A 19,873-nucleotide genomic window follows, 5' to 3' on the forward strand; every position below is an offset into this window, starting at 1 on the left:
TCTGCAAACAGATGTGGATCTCATTGTCCATATCATTTATTTTACTTTTCTCATATTTTATAGATAGCAGTAACTAGTAAGTATTAAAGAGCTAAAAGTAGTCATAGTAGTAAATGTAATTATGTATTTTCTCACATAATTCATTTCAGAAAAAAATATATCATACAAAATATCTATTTGTTTACTTTTATTATTATGTAGGGATTCAAATTATCAGTATTTCATTCGTTCATTTTTGATTCATTCTTCTATTGTTCGCTCGACCTAAAGCTTTTTCTTTCTACTTTACCGACGTCAAGTAGGATGGTGAATTGGTGATCCGATAGGATTTTGAAATGACTAACGTAGAATATTCGAACAAAACAGCACCATACACTCAATGCTCTTTCAGTATGAAGCTTTCTGTAACTAAAGTACAAAAGCTGTCACATCAAGTACAAAACTATCTCACAACGTGATGCTTTCTTATATAATGAGATGCTTTCTTATGTGGCGACCAGAAACCGCAACATGCAGAATCTCTAAAACACGTCCCAATTCATAAAAAGTTTTGATTTGATCCATTATGCTCCACTACCCACTACCGCATTACATCATACTCGTGCTCTAAAAGCATTATTTTCCAATAACTTTTTGTAGATTACGTATACAAAGAAAGAAACATGATTATTTTTGTTGCAGATTTATTGGCCAGCTGTTGGAAATATACGTAGGAAACCCACAAGTGGTTGAAGAGGTGTTATAAATTAAGAACTCAAAACACTATATAATTTTAAGTAAAGGTACTTTTAGTAGTGCAAAACATTTCATATATTGTAGCCGGATACAAAATTTAACAAAGCCAAAATTAGCATTACAATAACACTCTACCAATAAGCAACGATCGATCCGGTGTTTAGAAATCGGACACTCATTGTTTTCTCTTATTATATTTTAATAATCGCCGTTAGTCTTTTCTTTATTTTAGACTGATTCATTGGTGTTAGGCCTCGAGATCACAACACTTGCATCATTTGTGTCCATTTTTGCATTTGCTTTTGATGGGAGCACAATTTGTGGTGTACTAAGTGGTAGCTCCTTGTCCATGTCTGAAAATGATGAAGATGGTTCGTCTTTGCTTTTTCCCCACAAAACCGAATAGAGTCCAAGAACTATCACTATTGCTCCAAGAATCCTACAAAAATTATTCAATCAATGAGATTAAACTAATTAAATCATTAGATTTTTCAAGAGCTTTTTGAAAGTTTACGTACCTTCCAAGGAACATAACCTCAGCAAGAATTATAGACCCCAAGATCGCAACAATGACCATGCTCAATGGATTGAAGGCAGTAACAAACACGGGTCCACGAGTTTTCATTATCACTCCTTGAACGTAGTAACCAATCCCTGAACATATGACTCCCTGCATCAAATCAAAATAAGATCATTTTATTTGATTGTTTATATATGTAACCGGAATCAAACCCTCGATTGTATTTTAGTATAACTAATTAATCTTACACCATAAACAGCAGCTAGTAATTTGGAATCCAAGTGGATGGCCCACGCAGATGGATTTCCTCTTTCAATAAAAAGTGCCACAATAGTGCTTTCAATAGACCCCAAAAAACATATGTAAGCTGTCAAGGATAGCTCTACAGGGTACGACTTAAGCGTGATCGCCTGCATAAACAATCATTTTAGTGGTTTAGTACTATATATAACCGTTTCTAATATATTGAACAATATATAAATATTGGTCTTTAAATTACTTGGAGATTGATAAAACCGGCCCAGCAGATACAACCGATAGCGATGAGGCTTGCGCCTTTGGTTAGGTCTTGTTTGACTCCGGTATTGGATGAGTCTTGATGAATGTCGTGAGGATTAGCCCAAGGCAAAGGAATTAAAGGTCCTTTCACAACAGTCATAAGCATTGCTCCACCAACTGTCACAATTGTTCCTAGAATCTTGGCTTGGCTGTGTATTTTCTTGACGTTAACCTTCTCAAGTCTACACAACAATAATAATGATCTCTTTAGACCAAAAACCAAAACTGGACCAAATTAAATTATAAGTTTTTAATACCTAAAGATCCATGCCATAATAAAGGCAAAGGCAGGAAGAACATTTGTCATTGCAGCTGTGAAAGTGGCGGAAGTGTACTTCATACCAGTGTAGTATAAGTTCTGATCAATTGTTGGTCTATAAACATAAAACACATAAATTCAATTAAGCATTTGGAATATAAGAAATAAATAAAATATGAAAAACCAAAATAGTAATTCTTACTCCAATAACCCAAGCAACAATATCTTGAAGAAGATGGATAGCGTCATCTTCGGCCGTATTTTTCTGCTCATGATATTCAAAAAGTAAATTAAAGTAACATGATCAGAAAAAGAAGATTAACATATTCTGCGTGAAGAATACGTAGACACAAGTCTCTACAAGTACGTACGTATAGGTAAAAGCATACATGCATGCATGACCATTATACAATTTTATATTCCAAATGGACATACTATACCTATCCAAGAAATAGGCAAATGGAGCAATGAAAATTGTAGCGACGATATGGCGATACGACGCTAGAACGTGAGGACTCATGCCTTGGTTCAGTGCGAATTTCGCTATGATCGACAATCCAGCATATCCAAATTGTAGAGAAACAACAGTTATGAATGGCTTCCATGTTTTTAAAGCCATATCTCAACGTAGACTTTAATTTGTTATAAAGTGATAGATTGGAATATGATGTAAGAAAGAGCTGATGGAGAAATGTGGGAGGGGTTGAGGTTGGTTTTATAGGAGGGTTTTTAGGGTTTTGTAATATTTTTCATGGGAATTAAAAAAAGAAGAAAATATGACTTTTGAGTTAGGAGGAATTCTAGGGATTCCACTAAGTAATGCAATTTTGATAGTAGAGTATATTGTATATGCTATTCTTGCTTTGTAGAATACAACATGGTTTTGATGTTATCTCTGATTTCTTATAGGAGCATACATAATTATATAAGTAATTGGTGGTCGTGATGATGATGGAAACATCAACTACAATTGTTACTTATTAAATTTTAAATTAAGCTTCCGGTTTTGGTCCTTGGTTTCTTTTAAGTCTGAACTTTTAACCAAGGAAACTGAGTACTTCTCACTGGATTCAACAATATTCAATACCATTGGATATCCCATAGATTTCACATTATTTCATACTACAGAAAAACAAGTTACCGTGGTTACATTTAAAAAAAAAAAAGACATGTCAAAATTATCCCAAATTAACAAGTTTGCTGTTAATTTTGCTGTTTTGTAACTAACAAGCTTAAAAAAGAAATATTATTGTAATAGCTAAGAATAAAAATAGCATTATATAATTTAAAAGTTATTTTCTATTGTACTAATGTAATAATTATTATCTGAATTTTATTTTTATTTTTCTGTATAAAAAAAAGAGAAAAAAATAAAAGAGTTAGCAAACGAATATGACATTTAGCCAACAAATGGGTATAGTGAGATTCAATTGAGGAACACAAGTGGATCCGTGTCGATTATGCTTTTGCTGTTTATGAAAAAAGATAAGAAGAGATATATAATTGAACCCACCAAATTAAATATTACTTGAAAGGAGCTGGAAAAACAATTAGTAAATGTATGTCCACATAACACATTTTATAAATGGAAAAACGCATTATGAAATCCGAATCGGATCATATGTGGAAGGAAAGAAAACAAAATAACTTTTGGCCAACGTCGTGGTTGAGATTTTTGGCACTTTATGATTCTCCCCACCTGGAACCTATATCTCTTACATAGAATAATAATAGTAATGTTTTGATAAAAATAATAAGGGAATTTATACGTATCTGACGAATGCCACAGAGTTTAATTCCCGACAGCCTAATTTTGTATCGTAGGCATGTTATGCGAACCCTCCCTGACGATATATATTCCAATCATCTTTCAGTGTGATTTGCTAAACAAAATTAATTCGGATAATAAAATTTTGAGTAGTGATGATGTTTGTTACTTTAACTTGTTAAGAATATACTATTTTTGTCAAATCAGTTATGATGGTTAGTGAAATTCAAACCTGATCAAAATTATTCTTTAATTGTAATATATCATGCGTTTATACATATCATGAACTCTCTTTTTCTTTTTCCTTCTCATAAAGACATATCATGAATTTACACAAATTACCCTGTAAAAAGATTGGGTGATAATGTCAAATTGCCCACTATATTGGACAAATTTGGCAAAGCTGAGTTGACACCGAATTAACTTAGCTGGATTTTTTAAGTAGCGGATGCATTACAATTGATTTGATAGTTTATTCGTAATAAAATATCACAATTTTCTTTTACTATTGTTATTCGATATAGAAGAATACAGATAAGAAGTCATGAACCCAAATAAAAATATCATTCAAAATGAAAGACTCAAAACAATACAGCTTTCAAAGCCGGATATTAGACGGCATATTCATTACTTAAAAGGATATTAATTAATATCTCAAAGAACCAATTAATGGTGGTTTTATGCTTGACACTTAACTATATGACTAATTTTTTTACTGGGATTACAATCATGGTTGGTCAATGTAAATATTTTAGTGGATTATTGTTAGCTCGGTACAAAATCAGTTAATTATAAATAAATAAATAAATAAAAAAAATCTTAAGAATCATGACCTAAAACAAAACAAATTTTAAAAAATTAATATGAATAGGAAAATTCAGTATATAGGAAAAGCCAATGCTTCATAAACTGGAAGTTTAAACTTTAAAAAATCCAAGTAGACATTAATACAGTTTTTTTTTTTTTGGTAAATGCAGAAATTTTCAACACTCGAAGACTACCATAAACTTCAAGAAATATATGAATAATATCTTTAAATGTCGAATCATCTCCGCCAAAACAAGTGGTATAGTGAAGCTTAAGACTTAAGATGATTCATCATCCCACCACCACCTGTGCAATTTTGTTATGTGATAAATTTCATCTGAAAATATTGTTCTTGAACTAGGAGCAATTGAGGCTATGAAACCAAATTAAGAAGCAAAGGAAAGGATGACTTCCATTGTCTAAGAAAAGCTTTAGCATATAGTGCGGAATTTCTTTATTTTTTTATTTAATGTAAATATATAAAAGAAAACTCTAGATAAGATAGTGCCGAGACACATCTCAGATATGTGTTGGTGTGCTCTTCAGGTTGGTTTCGTGGTTTAGGTTTTGCCATTATTATATCACTCTTTGCTCCACTCAAATCTGCATATTTTATGTTAAATTCTGTTCGATTTGGTACATACTCCGATATGTTTGAATTTTTGGATCAGAGATTTAGGTATAGTGTGTATAAATTGGGCGGATGTGTAATGTGTTTGGAAAACTAAATCCGATGTAGTATATAATGGTTTGGTACAATTTTAGCTAGATAAGTTCTACGTTTCCTTTAATTAAATACAGACTAATTTTAACGAGTACATAGATAATTTTTTGTTAAATGTAATTCTTTCGTAACAAAAACAATCATTTGACTTCGTATGCATAATTACACCAACACACATATAGCATAGCATGGTGACAAAGCTATATCTGGTCAAATCATATTGGAAAACATTACAAAGTTGTATAATGATGATCAGACTAGAATTAATTTCGTTTGGCCATGGCAAAGGATGAGAAAACAGATAAAACAGCAAGACAGATGAAAGCAAAGAGAAGAAGACTGGCCGATGCGTAGCCTTTGCTAAAGAACTTATCCACTGGATCAGTCGAATCTAATGCGACTAATGCTAGAAATGTGTCTTTCAAATCTTTGGTCACTCCAAATCCAGCTGCAGAACCCGTCGCCACTAGGTATGATATTAACTGCCAAATTTTCAATTATGATCATTAGTTAGGAAAAAAAAACACACATTTTCATGAAAGTTTCGTTTGATTCAAAGTATCAATAGGTTCAAGAAATTAATTTGGTTAGAAATTAATTAAATACCTTGTCACCGTAAAAATCAAGTTGATAATTAAAAGGGTTTTTCACTCCGGTGGCGAATTCGGAGATTGTGAAGAACAGTTGTATGACGGCGTAAACCAGTCCAATGACGGCAGCTGAAAGCATATATCTTCAAGAAGGCAAAAAAAAAAAAAAATTAAACGAAAAAGTTTGATACTCTTCGGTTTAATTAATAACCAAAAAATGCCCAAATTTAAATTCCTAGTTTAATTAATAAACTCATAAATGACTTATTACAAGCACAAACCAAAATTCTTTGATCAAAACATAACAAATTACTTTAGTTTATGACTATTGATTTCCTCAATCGTACAAACCAACTCGAATATAAATACAAAAAATTGTAAATTAAGAGTTTCGTTCAATTACCTATAAGCATAAACATCTTTGAAATGAAATTTCAATGCGCTTCCTTGAGATACAATGGTGACACTGTTGGTGCTGAGGATGATTAGCGCTATAACAAGGAAAACTCCTGTTAAAACCCTAAGTAAAAGGAGTAAAACCTTCAACGAAACAGCTGGTGGCGAAGGAGGTGGTGGTGCCATAAAATTGATCAGTACGTTGAATGAAATTTAATGATCTTCTTAAATTGGTAATCGGAGAGGAAGAGGAAGATAAAAGTCTGAGATTAATTTATAACCAAAACTTGCTGCCAGAGGGATAAGAGTTGACTTTTGCTCTATGGCATGGGACCAAGTAATGACGGTAAATGTCAAACAAACAAAATAAAGATACTTATGAAATATACCAAAGTTTATTGTTGAAGTCGTGCTCAAACTGGATCACCACGTCTAGCTTACCAAATCAATGGGATACATATTTTTTTCCTATAATATTTTAAATCTCAAACTTAAAAAACACACCAAGCTTAAATTAAGTGCAAATTAAAATTAAGGTAAAGGCTATTATAAAGAAGCTTGTGAAGATATAGTTAGTTATCTACCGGCGAAACTTCAAAGCCGTTTATCATTTTTCTATCTGCAATATCAATATTGAAAACAGTTCTATTTAGGAAATAAAATCTAGAGAGTTTGACTATCCGACTAAGGCCTTATATAACGGCGTCCAATTTAGCGATCAACGTTCACATTCGCTACTCGTTTACGATGATTACAATTTCTCAATACTTTCATTTAGTTGACGAATTGAGAAATTGCACACGGAAGGTTTGGTCAACGTATCCAAAGGAACTCATAGAGCTTCTCAGAGATTCGATGGTGACACACTGACACTGACAGTTTATTACATAAACGTATAATTAGAGGGAAGAAAAAGAACTGCCATATTAACTATGTAAAATGTAAATTTTAAGCACCTTTTAAAAACTTATATCCAAAAACAAATGCACCCTTTTAGGCTTTTATACTAGTTGTTATGATACAAGATTACAAGACACGGAATGCGCGAATTAACTAAGCAAAAATATTAAATAATGATTATGATTACATTGACTATAACGATAGGAGTTGAATTTTATTAATGTCAACGTCAACCATTTTTAAAAAAAATCATAGAAATGCATATTGTTTATTTTTTATTATTATTTAATTGCAAATTTGCAATCGTGAAGGACTCAAAAGCCGTATATAAACGAATTATGTAAATTACTAATAACATTTTTGGAAAAAATGTGAATATTCAGGATATAAAAATAGTATAATACTTAAATTATTGTTCGTACAAGAATGACACGTAACTGCAAACGCGTTGACTTCGTAGGCCTAATTAAAACGCTTATGAAATTGCCAATAAACACACACGGGAAAATAGTAACATCCAAACATTGCATGGAAAAGAGTTTAAGGTTTGTGAAGGAATTTGAGAATTTTCTTCCTTACTTTTTTTTTCTTTCTGAAATTAAAATTGTTTTCTTCCTTCAATTTTGATGAAGAAGAAAACACATAAACGTTGCAAAACGACACTATACATGTTGACTTTTGGTAGGCGTAAATGATTCGTTTTACTGGCAAATTATGAAAAGTTAGGGCTTTTTAATAACATTTTTTAATGATCCGACACAATAATAATTTTGCATGATGATTAGAAATAAGAAGACTTGACCTTATAGATAGGTTGGTTACATATGTTTTCACAGAAATAGTACTCCCAAACATAGCCTTGCGAGATATGTAGCCAACAAAGTAATATATGTATTTGGTAACGTGACCCAAAGAATCTTAAAAAGCGTATAATCTTATTAAATTCCACGATTGGTGAATTAAAATGAAGGAAGCATAATGTAGGGTTACAATGATCATATGTGTGTTTATGAGACTGGAACTGGTCGTTTGGAAAGAGCAAGGGATGAGAAAACGGATAAAACGGCAAGAGAGACGAATGCGAAGAGAAGAAGACTGGCCGATGCATATCCTTTACTAAAGAACTTATCCACTGGATCAGTCGAATCAAATTCTATTAATGCTATGTATGTGTCTTTCAAATCTTTGCTCACTCCAAATCCTGCCGCCGAACCCGTTGCAAGTAAATATGATATTACCTGTCCAAATTTGAACCAGATTTTGTTATATATCAATATACAGTATGACTTATAATTTTAATGTATTTAAAGATAGTATTTCCTCAAAAATGATATAAATACCTTATCACCGTAGAAATCGAACTGATAAGTAAGAGGATGTGTTTTTCCGGTGGCAAATTGGGAGATTGTTAAGAACAGTTGTACAACGGCGTAAACTAGTCCGATGACGGCAGCGGACAGCATGTATCTTCATGAATGATGAATCCAAACATATATGCAAAAAATAGGTAAAAATAGTTAGTCAAATATTGGATACAAAATTTTCACAGAGAAGGTAAATAATTTATTTACCTATAAGCATAGACATCGTTGAAAGGCAATTTGATAGACGTGCTTGAAATTTCGAGAGTGACGGTGTTGGTGCTGATGAGGACCACCGTTATGAGGAGGAAAGCCGCGGTCAAAACCCTAAGGAGAAGGAGCACTGTCCTCAACGTAACGGACGGTGGTGCCGGAGGTGGTGGAGCCATATAAATCTTCCCGTTAATTAATCGTTACGCTTTAAAGAGTAAGATGAAAATGATTAAGGCTAAGATGTTCGAATGCAAGACATGGAATGTTGACTAATTTATAGCCAAAATTTACGTTGACTCGAGTTCGAAGAGTTGATTTTTGTTACATTATAATATTTAACCATAATGTAAAATATATATATGCACAAATTGTATTCTTCAATTCGTGCTGGAGCTTGCTGGAACTCGATCACCACTTCTAAGTTCTAACTTAGTAATTGAAGTCGTGATATATTTTATTGACATATGGTATTAATTTAGATTTAAAACAGTTTTTAGCCAAGGAATTGTAAGTCTAAATTCATAGTCTTCGTAGCCAGAAGGCAACCTTTGATATTATTTTTATTATCTATATCTTTTTTTTTTTTTGGACAAAGCTTGTATCTACATCTAACTGAGAAAAAAGAATGTTTTTCTTTGTCATATTATTGTTCTCAAATTCTGATTATACAACTTTTGACATCAAATCATAATTATGCAATCAAACAAACAAACCAAAAAAGAAATATGCGACTAGCGTAATTTTTGCGCCACAATGTATTTTATATGCATAGCAAATCATTAGAATCCTAGTACAACTGTACAAAGTTCGAGTTGGACACCTAGCAGCGATAATTCAAACCATGTTTCCATCTAATGTAACAGTATAGACTTAGTCGTCTATCAATTTTAGGTGCAATCATTCGTATTAAAAAGAAAACTTAGTTTTTTTTTCATACTGTTTAGAGGAACAAAATACATGTAACAAGAGGTACATTTTTGTTTGAGTTAAATTTTACAATTTTTGAATATATAGTCAACGAAGACCGAAAAAGTTGAGTCAATTCCTAAGAATCAATCTGCCACATGCATCGCCGTGCTTGAAGGGCGGCTCACTGTCTTCTTGCTTATTACTACAGTTAAATCTTTTTTTTTCAACATCTAATGCTATACTTTTAATCTATAATATATATTAGATGTGACTTAAGGAATTTCAATAGTTATACATAATAATAAAAATGAATATTTGTTAGTGTTACAAACTGTGTGTCATAATCATCATTCATCAGGATTTCAAAAATATCTCAAAATTGTTGTAAGTTCATGTAATTCGAAATGAATGTGCACTATAAGAAATAAATTTACAATTTAAAAAATGCTTCAATACTGGTTACAAAAAAAACTTTCAATACTAGTATTATACTACTTACTTAGTCAAAAAAGTTTATGAATATGGTTTTTTCTGTATGTTAATATTTTTAACTGAAAATAGTACCGACATAACAAGTAAAGATATCTTTATTTAAAGTAACAAACATTAATTTCACTTCAAATTCTCACTATTAAGGATTCCTCTCTTTGTAGCCACATTTCACCATCACTACTTTGTTTTCGCATATCTTTAAATTTTGTATACGTAGCAAACTCTTTCGAGAAAACAAGATGAAGCTCGTGGTTGTACAATTCTTCATAATCTCTCTTCTCCTCACATCTTCATTTTCTGTACTTTCAAGTGCTGATTCGTGTAAGTGTTTACTTAATCTAGTTAATAATTGTAGGTCATGCATGTATCATTTTGAAACAAGTTTTCTGAAATTCTAAGATTTTACATATATATGTGATAAATGAATTAGCAGCATGCGGTGGAAAGTGCAATGTGAGATGCTCAAAGGCAGGACAACATGAAGAATGCCTCAAGTACTGCAATATATGTTGCCAGAAGTGTAATTGTGTTCCTTCGGGAACTTTTGGACACAAAGATGAATGTCCTTGCTACCGTGATATGAAAAACTCCAAAGGTGGATCCAAGTGTCCTTGAACGTTCTTTGAAGATCCTCATCACATACATATAACTTCTACGTACTATATGTGTGGAAATATTAATCACATTCTATGTTTGAAATATATAAAATAAAATCAATGCCCCCAATGTTGGAAATCTTCAATGTGATATCTTAATATATATCACGAATAAAAAAGTTTAAATTTCTCAATCTCATTTTTAATCTTTAATCTAATTTCTTAACACATCAACGAATCTTTAATCTTTAATCATGTAGATAATTATCAGAGCACCTAAACATTGCGCCGTTTTGTGATTATACAAAGTAACATCGTGCTGTTTTTGACTTTTGAAAACCACAGATCCAAAAACTGTTTACTTTCCTCTAAGAGAAAGCAAAGCCGAGTGAGTCCAAGCGAGTTTTGAGAGATTCGTTGACTCACTACCGGAGAACGACGCTATGTCAGAGACCGCCGTGTCAATCGATTCGGACCGATCTAAGTCGGAGGAAGAAGACGAAGAAGAGTATTCTCCACCGGTGCAATCATCTCCGTCAGCGAATTTCGAGAAAGATCGACACTTGATGTATTTGGAGATGATGTACGAGTTGCTTCCGTACCATTACCAATCTCAGGAGATCAATCGTCTTACACTCGCTCATTTCATAATCTCGGGTCTTCATTTTCTCGGCGCAAGAGACCGTGTTAGTCTCTTTCTCCTCTCTCTCAAAGAATCGATCTTTGTTTTTCCCCTGAATCTGATTTAGTGAATTTCATCTATAATTTCTGAAGGTTGATAAAGATGTTGTTGCAAAGTGGGTTTTGTCCTTCCAGGCCTTTCCTACTAACAGAGTTTCACTGAAAGATGGTATTTTTCTTGAATTTAGTTAGAAGTATGTTTATGAGCAAATTGTTAATTAGTTAGTGATCAATGAATGAGATGTTCTTGTTCTTCTCTGCAGGAGAATTCTATGGTTTCTTTGGTTCAAGGAGTTCTCAGTTTCCCATTGATGAGAATGGGGTAATTATAAGTCTATATTCCTTATGCTTTATATGTTACAAGATTTATCTTTGTTTTGCATCTGTGTGGGCTTGACAGTTTAGTTTGTTGCGTAGGATTTAAAGCACAACGGTAGTCACTTGGCAAGCACTTACTGTGCTTTGGCTATTCTGAAGGTCATTGGACATGATCTCTCGACCATCGACTCAAAATCATTGCTAATTTCCATGATAAACCTTCAACAGGATGATGGAAGGTATTAGTTCTTAGAGCTTAAAAAAGTAAAATGCATTTTATAATGCCATAAGTTTATTACTTATTTTCTTTGTTCTAAGTCGTTTAGGCTAGCAATATTCTCATTTACATGGTGCAACAAGTTTGGCTTGTCAGCATATAATGATTAAATAAGCAATGGGGTCTGAATTGTGTTTGATACTTTTTTATTTTGCTACAGCTTCATGCCTATCCATATTGGAGGTGAAACGGATCTTCGATTTGTATATTGTGCAGGTAAGGAATAGCTACCTAACAGGATTTACATACCATGTCTTTATACTTTACGTAGAGTATCAATCTAGTTTTTTTTTTTTTTTGTGGTTCAGCTGCAATCTGTTACATGCTGGATAGTTGGAGTGGAATGGATAAGGAGAGTGCTAAGAACTACATATTAAACTGTCAGGTTTACTTCTGATCTTGTAGTTGCTTTTGTCTTTTTTTCTTCCATTGATATTTGTCAATTTCTGTGTTGAGAAGACATTCTTGTGCAACATTCTTTGTGCAGTCATATGATGGTGGTTTTGGATTGATCCCTGGTTCTGAATCTCATGGTGAGTTGAAAACAATTTTTCTACTATCTCACAGTTGATTTTTTCCATGTGCAGTCCAACTAAGTGGCGCATATGTTATTACTGAATTGATCATTGAGGACACTTTAGATAATTTAGTTCCTTCATCTAGGTTTCTACTTCAATGGCAACCCATAAAGAAAAGAAGTTTACTATGTTCTTACGTTATGAGGGAAATGTGTTTAATTGACTCCACTCGTGTATGATGCTTACCTACGTTCTGCAACTTAGTTATGCAGGTGGTGCCACTTACTGTGCTATTGCATCCCTTCGGTTGATGGGATACATTGGAGTTGATCTGCTGTCAAATGATTCATCCAGTTCAATAATAGACCCTTCATTACTTCTCAACTGGTGCCTACAGGTACTGCTTCATAAAATCTGTTAACTTTCACCTCATAAATATTACCTTTAGATTCGTAATGGCCTGAGTGATCTGAAATTTTTTCTTACCTTGCCTGTAGAGACAAGCAAATGATGGTGGGTTTCAAGGTAGGACTAACAAGCCAAGTGACACATGCTATGCATTTTGGTTAGTCCCCTCAACTTTTGCTGTCACCGACCCTAATTGTTCTCATCTGCTTATGATGGGCCTTGCATATTTGTAGGATTGGAGCTGTCCTTAAACTTATAGGAGGCGATGCATTGATCGACAAAATGGCTCTGCGCAAATTTTTAATGAGTTGTCAGTCCAAGGTAACTATTCTCTACATCTCATATCTCAGCTGATATTAATTTCTAAATTTGTAAAGTAACTGAGTAGATAGGCAAACCTGCAACTAAGCTAATATTTATTTAGCAATATTACTAGTAGCAGCCTATAGAGCCATTAGGATAGTTTGGTACATTGTCTTCATTCATGTGTTTACATCTACGATTCATGATCGGTTACTGATGATAACAATCTGCTTAACGCCGCCATTGTTTGTGCATTTTTGTGTCCAGTATGGTGGATTCAGTAAATTCCCCGGACAATTACCAGATCTGTATCATTCATACTACGGTTACACGGCTTTTAGTCTCTTGGAAGAACAGGGCTTGAGTCCTCTATGTCCTGAGCTAGGTTTACCTCTTCTTGCAGCCCCGGGAATTTGATGTTTAGATTGTCTCAAAGTCACATTCTTTTTTCACCACATTGTAACATTTATGTCAACATTCCGTGTGGTAACATTGCTAAAACTCACAGAATGAATATTGTAAACCAAAGAAAAGCAAATTTAGTTGTTGAGTTTTATTTTCTGTTCTTTTTAGACTAGGGACGAAAAATCAAAAACTTTTAAATCATAAATCTGTGAATAAGATGTTGCATGATTGTGTAAGAAAGTTCGGGAAAAAAAAACAAAAGACTATTGTAAGATTGCAGTTTCGCTTTGTTAACGAGTGAGTGGTGTTGTTGACGCCACTTGGATGGAAAAGTATCAGACATAAACTGCAAAAACTGGGACAAAATCCTAAAGGGGAAGAGATTCCCCACTTGGCCTCTCATGAGTCTTGTCTCTATTCATAAATCGTCTTATTCCAATTTACCGGTCGATGTTCTTCAATGCCGTAAAAAGAATCATTCTTACTGTAGTGTGTTTTGATGCAAATGATCTCGAATAAATCAAATTAGATTAGTATATAATTCTTTTACCTTTTCTCTTCACGTGTTCTGTTTAACTTTCTAACTCCATATTCGATAAAACGAGAATTAATTCCTTTTTAAAAGTGAAAGTCGGTTTAGGATTTGAGTGTTGAGTTCATGCATCTTTAAATGTCAACCACAACACTTGTGGTAACTTTGCTACAAGAAAATAGAATCCAAAGCCTATCTTTATTCGCGTGATTTGACTCAAAATCCACAAATTTGGCTAACAAATTCTCTATCCACCGAAAATTTACAACCGGTTTAATCCGATGACGAGCTAGACCAAAAAAAATGTTGATGATTAAGGACAATTAAATCAGACTAAAAACCGGTTTAATTCTATTAATCATTCCTGGTTTTTCTCTCCTAGACCTCATCTTCTTGAATCTTGATTACCAAATCCGATTCTTGAACTGTGTTTTACCAAACTTTTACCACTTGAATTTACTAAGCTTCTGCAATCTCCATCACTTTCTTCTTGTAAAGCTTCTCCTCTGCATCCCTTAAGAACTTGAATCTCGACAATGGCGAAGATGACGGTGAATGTGATGATGACAATGGAGATGATCTCACTAGTCTATTAAACTCAGCATCAGAGGATGACTCAAACAAACTCGAGATCTCTTCTTTTCTACCATTACAAGACTCCATTAGCAATGGAGTTAAAGGAGGCGTGAACAACGAAGGAGAAGCACGAGGAGTGAGATATGGAGGAGTTATGACACCACTTTCCATATTAAGAAACAAATCATTCAAACTCTTTCCTTTTGTGGAAACCACATCTTCAGATTCCATTTCTTCCACTGTTTCTTCCATGATTGTGAACAGAAACCTCGGCACAAGCCCTGGACCACCAACATTCTCAAACCCATTATTAAGAGGACACTGTTGTTGAGTGTCAATGGGTTTAGGGTTTGAGAAAGAGGAAGAAGAAGGAGAAGAAGAAGAAGGGTTTGTGCTACTACTGCAACAGAAGATGAAGAGAAGCTCTCTGGTTCCAGGGGTAGAATAGTCATTTCGAAAATCAGGTCTTCTCGTCGTCGACCTCTTCTTACACCAAAGCAAGTAATAAAGCTCAGCGAGAAGAGCTAATAGCAAGCAACCAAAGACTATGCTTAGAGCAAGTCCCACACTGCTCAGAGATCTCATCTTTCTTCTTCTAGATAAGATTCACTTCTCTTGTTCATCGTTACTCCAACACAAAGAGAAGACCTTTTTATCCGATTCGACCAAATGTGAAATGCAGAAGGAATGGACACTATGGCGGTTGTTTATGATTCTGAGAATAGCAAGGGTTTTTGCAGAGACGGAAGAAGAAAATAAAGTTGGGATGAAAGAAAAGCTTGGGAATGTGGAAAAAAAAGAAAGAAAAGCTTGGGAATGTGAAAATATAAATAATTTCCTAAAAAAGGTGTTATATAGCCAAGTGTGTAAGTGTAAGTGAAACTCTCACTCATATTTTAGAATCAATAAATGCATAAGTGAATACGAAATTTTACCCTTAATGAAAGACTTTAGCTTCTGACCATTTTTTTTTCTTTTCAATTTATATGTCAAATGATGATTTTATCATTGAAGATGTATGAATCGAACTCCATGCATCATTATTCTGACAATTCTACTAACAATTAAAATATGGGAGAGATGACTCGCGCGGTGTTGTAGTATATGGATCATGTTCACAGTGATTCGTGCATATATATTTGAAACATATGAAATTACGAGGAACAAAACAACTCTACTTCATTACACCATTCTGAAAATATTTGGCAAGTTTATCTCTATTAATCCTATATTAAGAATAGAACTCCAAACCTAGTACACTAAATTAATTAATAAACTTATTTTGGTATAACCACGGGATGGATGATGGAAGAAGGGGACTTTCAATTTTGACTACTTTATGATTTTCTGATGTTTGATCTACTACTTAACTTTGTTACAAAAAGAATACCATTGCAACAAAAAATTTCTTTAATCACAAAAATAAACATTGTTTTTTTTCCTTTTATCTTGGTTTCCCTTACAAAGCATCATATGGATAGCACTTCAAGGCCTTATAGCCCATGTGATGTGACGCATATGAAGTAAGAGATGTGAACTTGAAACTGATTATAACACAAGTAGCCTGAGATAGAGTGAGATTTGTTTTGTTTTGCGGTTCTTCATGTTGATTGATATCAAAGTCAGAGTCAGATTAGCCTACCAAATCGAAGTGTCAGTGATTCCACCTCAATAATACAATTTCGTAATGTGCATCAACAACTATCTAGCCTCCTCCATCAACCAATCACAACTTCATGTAGTAGGCTAGTAGCATTGATAATGATATCCCTTTTTAGACTTGTTTCCATTCGTCATATACCACTTGATGACTTGTTTAAATCCCTTTATTCTCTTTAGTCCGTGTACCAATATTTTTGCAAAGAAAGTAGAATCATGGATTACTCATAACTAACAGAAACGTTGAGAAATTGGAAAATATGTTCATAGTGCTAAGGAGGAAAACTACTTCTTCTTCTCTTCTCAACAATTGCAAATAACACAAGAAACTAAAACTGTGACTCAGTCTTGGCCTCCCAAGTCACAATTTCATGTTTACAAATTTTCTCCTGCAAATATCATTTCATTTTGCAAATTAATAAGTTTAGTACGGTGATTATATTCCCTTGGATTTATCAAATAAAACCCAACATATGAGTCCATTATGCATCCTCACATGAAGTATTTTGCATTTCCTTTTATACACACCACAAAATATACAGCAAACTTCAACTAAAACACAATCTAATAAATAAAAAATAGAACACTTAGTTCCCACCACAGATTTTATTACAAAAAAAACAAAATTATCATTATCCGTATTTTATATCGTGCATCACAATTTGTGATTATTCATTGTATTAACGAGCCCACACATAAAAGATCTTAATTATCCATCTACACCTTAAAATCTACGGACCGTCTTACATTAATACAGCTAGTTCACCTTGTGAAATCTCGGTAATACCCTCAGCTGCAAAAGATAGAAGTTTCATAGAACGGTACGTGTTCATTACCCAACCCAGCTTTAAATTTTCTTCTTACGTGTGTATGACTAGACACGTAGGTCCCACTCAGCACCACGACAACCCAATAATAAACATATAAAAACAAAAAGAAATTAATTAATTTTTTTTCTTTCTTCATATATATAATTCGTTTCTTCTTCCTTTTTCCCCGAGATTTTTTTCCTCTGTTCGGTCGGCCATTGAATTGTTGTTGATTCATTGGCTCTAAAACGAAAATGGGAATTCTCAACGACGACGCCGTTTTAATCGAACCGGGAAAAATCTCCGGAGATCCCACCGTCGTTACCGTCAATTGTCCTGATGAATCCGGTCTCGGTTCAACTCTGTGTAGAATCATCCTCGAATTTGGTCTCTCCATTACCCGAGCAGGTCAATATTCAATTTTACTTCGTATCTGTTTAGGGGAATATTCTCTGTTTGTCGTTTAGCTTCACGGAATATTCTTCTTTATGATTCGAAAAATTCAATTCTGTTTTTCTTATTTTGAGGGTAATTAATATGTTTGTAAAAATGGTGTTTGCAGATTTTTCAACAGATGGAAGATGGTGTTATATAGTGTTTTGGGTTACTCCAGATATTAGCTCTCCTAAAATTGATTGGGACAGCTTAAAGAATCGTCTTTTATCAGCTTGTCCTTCTTGCTTAGGCTCTTTCTACTTCTGCCTTCAATCCAATGTCTCTAAGCCTCCTTCCCTTTATCTTCTCAAGTTCTTTTGCCGTGATAGGAAAGGATTGCTTCATGGTATGTGTAAAGTTATTGTCTTTTGTCTTGTGCTTGGTGTTTTCTTTATATGGTTGATTAAAAGTTTGTGTTTTTTTGGTGATTCGTAGATGTTACTAAAGTTTTGACAGAGCTAGAGTTTACAATACAAAGAGTCAAAGTCATGACAACACCAGATGGAAGAGTTTTGGATATGTTTTTCATCACTGACGCAATGTGAGTTTTCTTCTTCTTTCTAATTCTGATGTTTCATTTGAGAGAAGAACCAACATTAACGTTGTGGTTTGTGACTTTGTGTAACAGGGATCTATTGCACACGAAACAGAGACAAACCAAAACGTGTGACCATCTAACGGCTGTGCTTGGTGAGCATGGTGTGAGTTGTGAGCTTGAACTAGCTGGGCCTGAGTTAGAGAGTGTGCAACGATTCTCTTCACTTCCACCTTTGGCTGCTGATGAGCTGTTTGGCCCAGATGGGTTTGATATTAGCGGCTCTAGCTCTAACAAAGCGGTTCTTACCGTTGATAATCAGTTGAGCCCTGCACATACGTTGCTTCAGATTCGTTGTGTTGATCAAAAGGGACTTTTCTATGATATCCTCAGGACTTCCAAAGACTGCGATGTCCACGTACGTTAAAACTGATCTCTCTAACATTAAGAGAACCTAACCTTACCTCTGCTAAGAGAAGTTGGGACTTCTATGGTTGAAAGATTTGTATAACTCAAGTAGTTCTTGTTTCTTTATCCAGATTGCATACGGTAGGTTCTCCTCCAAGGTTAAAGGTTATAGGAATTTGGAGTTGTTTGTTAGAGGCACAGACGGGAATAAAATAATGGACCCAAAACATCAAGCCAACTTCTGTGCTCGACTTAAGGAGGAAATGGTGTGTCCTTTGCGAGTGATTATCGTGAACCGAGGACCAGATACTGAGCTATTAGTAGCCAACCCTGTGGAACTATCCGGAAAAGGAAGACCACGAGTTTTCTACGATGTCACACTTGCGTTGAAATCACTAGGAATCTGCATCTTCTCCGTAAGTACTGTATAATAATACATTGTGTTCTCTAAGCTTTTTGAACGGTTATTTTCGGTTTGTTTTAAGATTGGCATTGCGTTTTCTTGTAGGCTGAGATTGGGAGACATTCGACTTTAGATCGACAATGGGAAGTTTATAGATTTCTTTTGGATGAGAGTCGTGAATTCCCATTGGCTAGCCTCCGTGCGAGAAATCAAGTAGTAGATAGAGTCACAAAGACACTTATGGGTTGGTGAAGCGGATGAGAGTGAGCTTTCATGAACGTTATGCTACACTCAAGGGGACAAAGAAACAAAGTCTTCTTCGCTTGCGGCTTCGGGTCGATGAAAAGAGTGATGCAAGGGGGTTGTGATTGCTGTTGTGTGGAGCTAATAGCGTTGTAAAGCTTTGGAAATTGTAAAAGGATTATATAACCGCAATTGCAATGAATGCTTGTAAACTCACTTTGCAAAGGTAACATTTCCGTTGACTAGGTGGTCACTACAAGAGAGCGACAGAGTTGACCCGAGCCAGAATCGCAAACATGTTACATTTAGCCATGTAGTGGCCTTTGGGGGATAATATGGTAATTAGACAAATTGTATCGAAATATATTTAGAGTGTTGCCATCAAAGATCTCTGTGTTTTTGAATTCTTTTTAATCATATACTGAAATTTGTTTTAGTTGTCATCAATATATTCATCTACTACTGTACTAATCCCTTTATAATTGAGTTTATATAACGAAGAAAAAGGAGATATAGATGCATTGACAAGTCCATA

At 34.1% G+C, this 19,873-nt stretch overlaps 8 protein-coding genes across 8 annotated transcripts; 4 read left to right on the forward strand and 4 right to left on the reverse strand.

The window, feature by feature from the left end:
* Positions 1–748: 748 nt before the first annotated feature.
* UMAMIT14 (nodulin MtN21 /EamA-like transporter family protein) lies at positions 749–2,949 on the reverse strand. Its single transcript, NM_129509.4, has 7 exons — positions 2,513–2,949; positions 2,275–2,337; positions 2,071–2,187; positions 1,755–1,995; positions 1,504–1,665; positions 1,254–1,405; positions 749–1,174 (listed from the first exon to the last, which is right to left on the reverse strand). Exons 1-7 carry the CDS (start codon positions 2,689–2,691, stop codon positions 964–966), a joined length of 1,125 nt encoding a protein of 374 aa, NP_181483.1. The 5' UTR covers positions 2,692–2,949; the 3' UTR covers positions 749–963.
* A 2,475-nt stretch (positions 2,950–5,424) lies between these two features.
* On the reverse strand, positions 5,425–6,751 carry AT2G39518 (Uncharacterized protein family (UPF0497)). The gene is made up of 3 exons (NM_001084554.2): positions 6,365–6,751; positions 5,978–6,104; positions 5,425–5,853 (listed from the first exon to the last, which is right to left on the reverse strand). Exons 1-3 carry the CDS (start codon positions 6,541–6,543, stop codon positions 5,635–5,637), a joined length of 525 nt encoding a protein of 174 aa, NP_001078023.1. The 5' UTR covers positions 6,544–6,751; the 3' UTR covers positions 5,425–5,634.
* AT2G39520 (uncharacterized protein) lies at positions 6,419–7,227 on the forward strand (the record flags this gene model as incomplete). The annotated part of the gene is made up of 2 exons (NM_129510.1): positions 6,419–6,554; positions 7,073–7,227. 2 exons carry the CDS (start codon positions 6,419–6,421, stop codon positions 7,225–7,227), a joined length of 291 nt encoding a protein of 96 aa, NP_181484.1.
* Positions 7,228–7,969: 742 nt separating this feature from the next.
* Positions 7,970–9,130, reverse strand: AT2G39530 (Uncharacterized protein family (UPF0497)). The gene is made up of 3 exons (NM_129511.3): positions 8,829–9,130; positions 8,598–8,724; positions 7,970–8,495 (listed from the first exon to the last, which is right to left on the reverse strand). Exons 1-3 carry the CDS (start codon positions 9,005–9,007, stop codon positions 8,265–8,267), a joined length of 537 nt encoding a protein of 178 aa, NP_181485.2. The 5' UTR covers positions 9,008–9,130; the 3' UTR covers positions 7,970–8,264.
* A 1,263-nt stretch (positions 9,131–10,393) lies between these two features.
* On the forward strand, positions 10,394–11,020 carry AT2G39540 (Gibberellin-regulated family protein). Its single transcript, NM_129512.2, has 2 exons — positions 10,394–10,553; positions 10,666–11,020. Exons 1-2 carry the CDS (start codon positions 10,472–10,474, stop codon positions 10,845–10,847), a joined length of 264 nt encoding a protein of 87 aa, NP_181486.1. The 5' UTR covers positions 10,394–10,471; the 3' UTR covers positions 10,848–11,020.
* A 156-nt stretch (positions 11,021–11,176) lies between these two features.
* PGGT-I (Prenyltransferase family protein) lies at positions 11,177–13,985 on the forward strand. Its single transcript, NM_129513.4, has 11 exons — positions 11,177–11,514; positions 11,603–11,678; positions 11,773–11,831; positions 11,927–12,066; positions 12,265–12,320; positions 12,413–12,489; positions 12,592–12,637; positions 12,895–13,019; positions 13,120–13,187; positions 13,264–13,351; positions 13,601–13,985. Exons 1-11 carry the CDS (start codon positions 11,272–11,274, stop codon positions 13,748–13,750), a joined length of 1,128 nt encoding a protein of 375 aa, NP_181487.1. The 5' UTR covers positions 11,177–11,271; the 3' UTR covers positions 13,751–13,985.
* Positions 13,986–14,443: 458 nt separating this feature from the next.
* On the reverse strand, positions 14,444–15,756 carry AT2G39560 (Putative membrane lipoprotein). The gene has a single exon (NM_129514.3). It carries the CDS (start codon positions 15,429–15,431, stop codon positions 14,730–14,732), a length of 702 nt encoding a protein of 233 aa, NP_181488.1. The 5' UTR covers positions 15,432–15,756; the 3' UTR covers positions 14,444–14,729.
* Positions 15,757–17,487: 1,731 nt separating this feature from the next.
* On the forward strand, positions 17,488–19,870 carry ACR9 (ACT domain-containing protein). The gene is made up of 6 exons (NM_129515.4): positions 17,488–17,722; positions 17,877–18,095; positions 18,185–18,290; positions 18,378–18,702; positions 18,824–19,108; positions 19,201–19,870. The coding sequence occupies exons 1-6, from the start codon at positions 17,569–17,571 to the stop codon at positions 19,345–19,347; spliced, it is 1,236 nt and encodes a 411-aa protein (NP_565908.1). The 5' UTR covers positions 17,488–17,568; the 3' UTR covers positions 19,348–19,870.
* The last annotated feature ends 3 nt before the right edge of the window (positions 19,871–19,873 follow it).

The sequence above is a fragment of the Arabidopsis thaliana genome, chromosome 2, assembly GCF_000001735.4.
Source record: "Arabidopsis thaliana chromosome 2, partial sequence".
NCBI lineage: Eukaryota > Viridiplantae > Streptophyta > Magnoliopsida > Brassicales > Brassicaceae > Arabidopsis > Arabidopsis thaliana.

Excerpts from the sequence above, each read along its gene's own strand:
- AT2G39518 (NM_001084554.2), bottom strand. The coding sequence starts at position 6,543 with ATGGCACCACCACCTCCTTCGCCACCAGCTGTTTCGTTGAAGGTTTTA. Across the intron at positions 6,105-6,364 it reads AAAGATGTTTATGCTTATAG|ATATATGCTTTCAGCTGCCG; the intron begins GTAATTGAACGA and ends GCCTTCTTGAAG. Across the intron at positions 5,854-5,977 it reads TTGATTTTTACGGTGACAAG|TTAATATCATACCTAGTGGC; the intron begins GTATTTAATTAA and ends AAAATTTGGCAG.
- AT2G39530 (NM_129511.3), bottom strand. The coding sequence starts at position 9,007 with ATGGCTCCACCACCTCCGGCACCACCGTCCGTTACGTTGAGGACAGTG. Across the intron at positions 8,725-8,828 it reads AACGATGTCTATGCTTATAG|ATACATGCTGTCCGCTGCCG; the intron begins GTAAATAAATTA and ends TCATTCATGAAG. Across the intron at positions 8,496-8,597 it reads TCGATTTCTACGGTGATAAG|GTAATATCATATTTACTTGC; the intron begins GTATTTATATCA and ends AAATTTGGACAG.
- AT2G39540 (NM_129512.2), top strand. The coding sequence starts at position 10,472 with ATGAAGCTCGTGGTTGTACAATTCTTCATAATCTCTCTTCTCCTCACA. Across the intron at positions 10,554-10,665 it reads ACTTTCAAGTGCTGATTCGT|CATGCGGTGGAAAGTGCAAT; the intron begins GTAAGTGTTTAC and ends ATGAATTAGCAG.
- ACR9 (NM_129515.4), top strand. The coding sequence starts at position 17,569 with ATGGGAATTCTCAACGACGACGCCGTTTTAATCGAACCGGGAAAAATC. Across the intron at positions 18,096-18,184 it reads TAGGAAAGGATTGCTTCATG|ATGTTACTAAAGTTTTGACA; the intron begins GTATGTGTAAAG and ends GGTGATTCGTAG. Across the intron at positions 18,703-18,823 it reads CCAAAGACTGCGATGTCCAC|ATTGCATACGGTAGGTTCTC; the intron begins GTACGTTAAAAC and ends TTCTTTATCCAG.
- PGGT-I (NM_129513.4), top strand. The coding sequence starts at position 11,272 with ATGTCAGAGACCGCCGTGTCAATCGATTCGGACCGATCTAAGTCGGAG. Across the intron at positions 11,679-11,772 it reads CAGAGTTTCACTGAAAGATG|GAGAATTCTATGGTTTCTTT; the intron begins GTATTTTTCTTG and ends TCTTCTCTGCAG. Across the intron at positions 11,832-11,926 it reads TTCCCATTGATGAGAATGGG|GATTTAAAGCACAACGGTAG; the intron begins GTAATTATAAGT and ends TTTGTTGCGTAG.
- AT2G39560 (NM_129514.3), bottom strand. The coding sequence starts at position 15,431 with ATGAGATCTCTGAGCAGTGTGGGACTTGCTCTAAGCATAGTCTTTGGT.
- UMAMIT14 (NM_129509.4), bottom strand. The coding sequence starts at position 2,691 with ATGGCTTTAAAAACATGGAAGCCATTCATAACTGTTGTTTCTCTACAA. Across the intron at positions 2,188-2,274 it reads TTGTTGCTTGGGTTATTGGA|ACCAACAATTGATCAGAACT; the intron begins GTAAGAATTACT and ends TTATGTTTATAG. Across the intron at positions 1,175-1,253 it reads GAGGTTATGTTCCTTGGAAG|GATTCTTGGAGCAATAGTGA; the intron begins GTACGTAAACTT and ends TAATTTTTGTAG.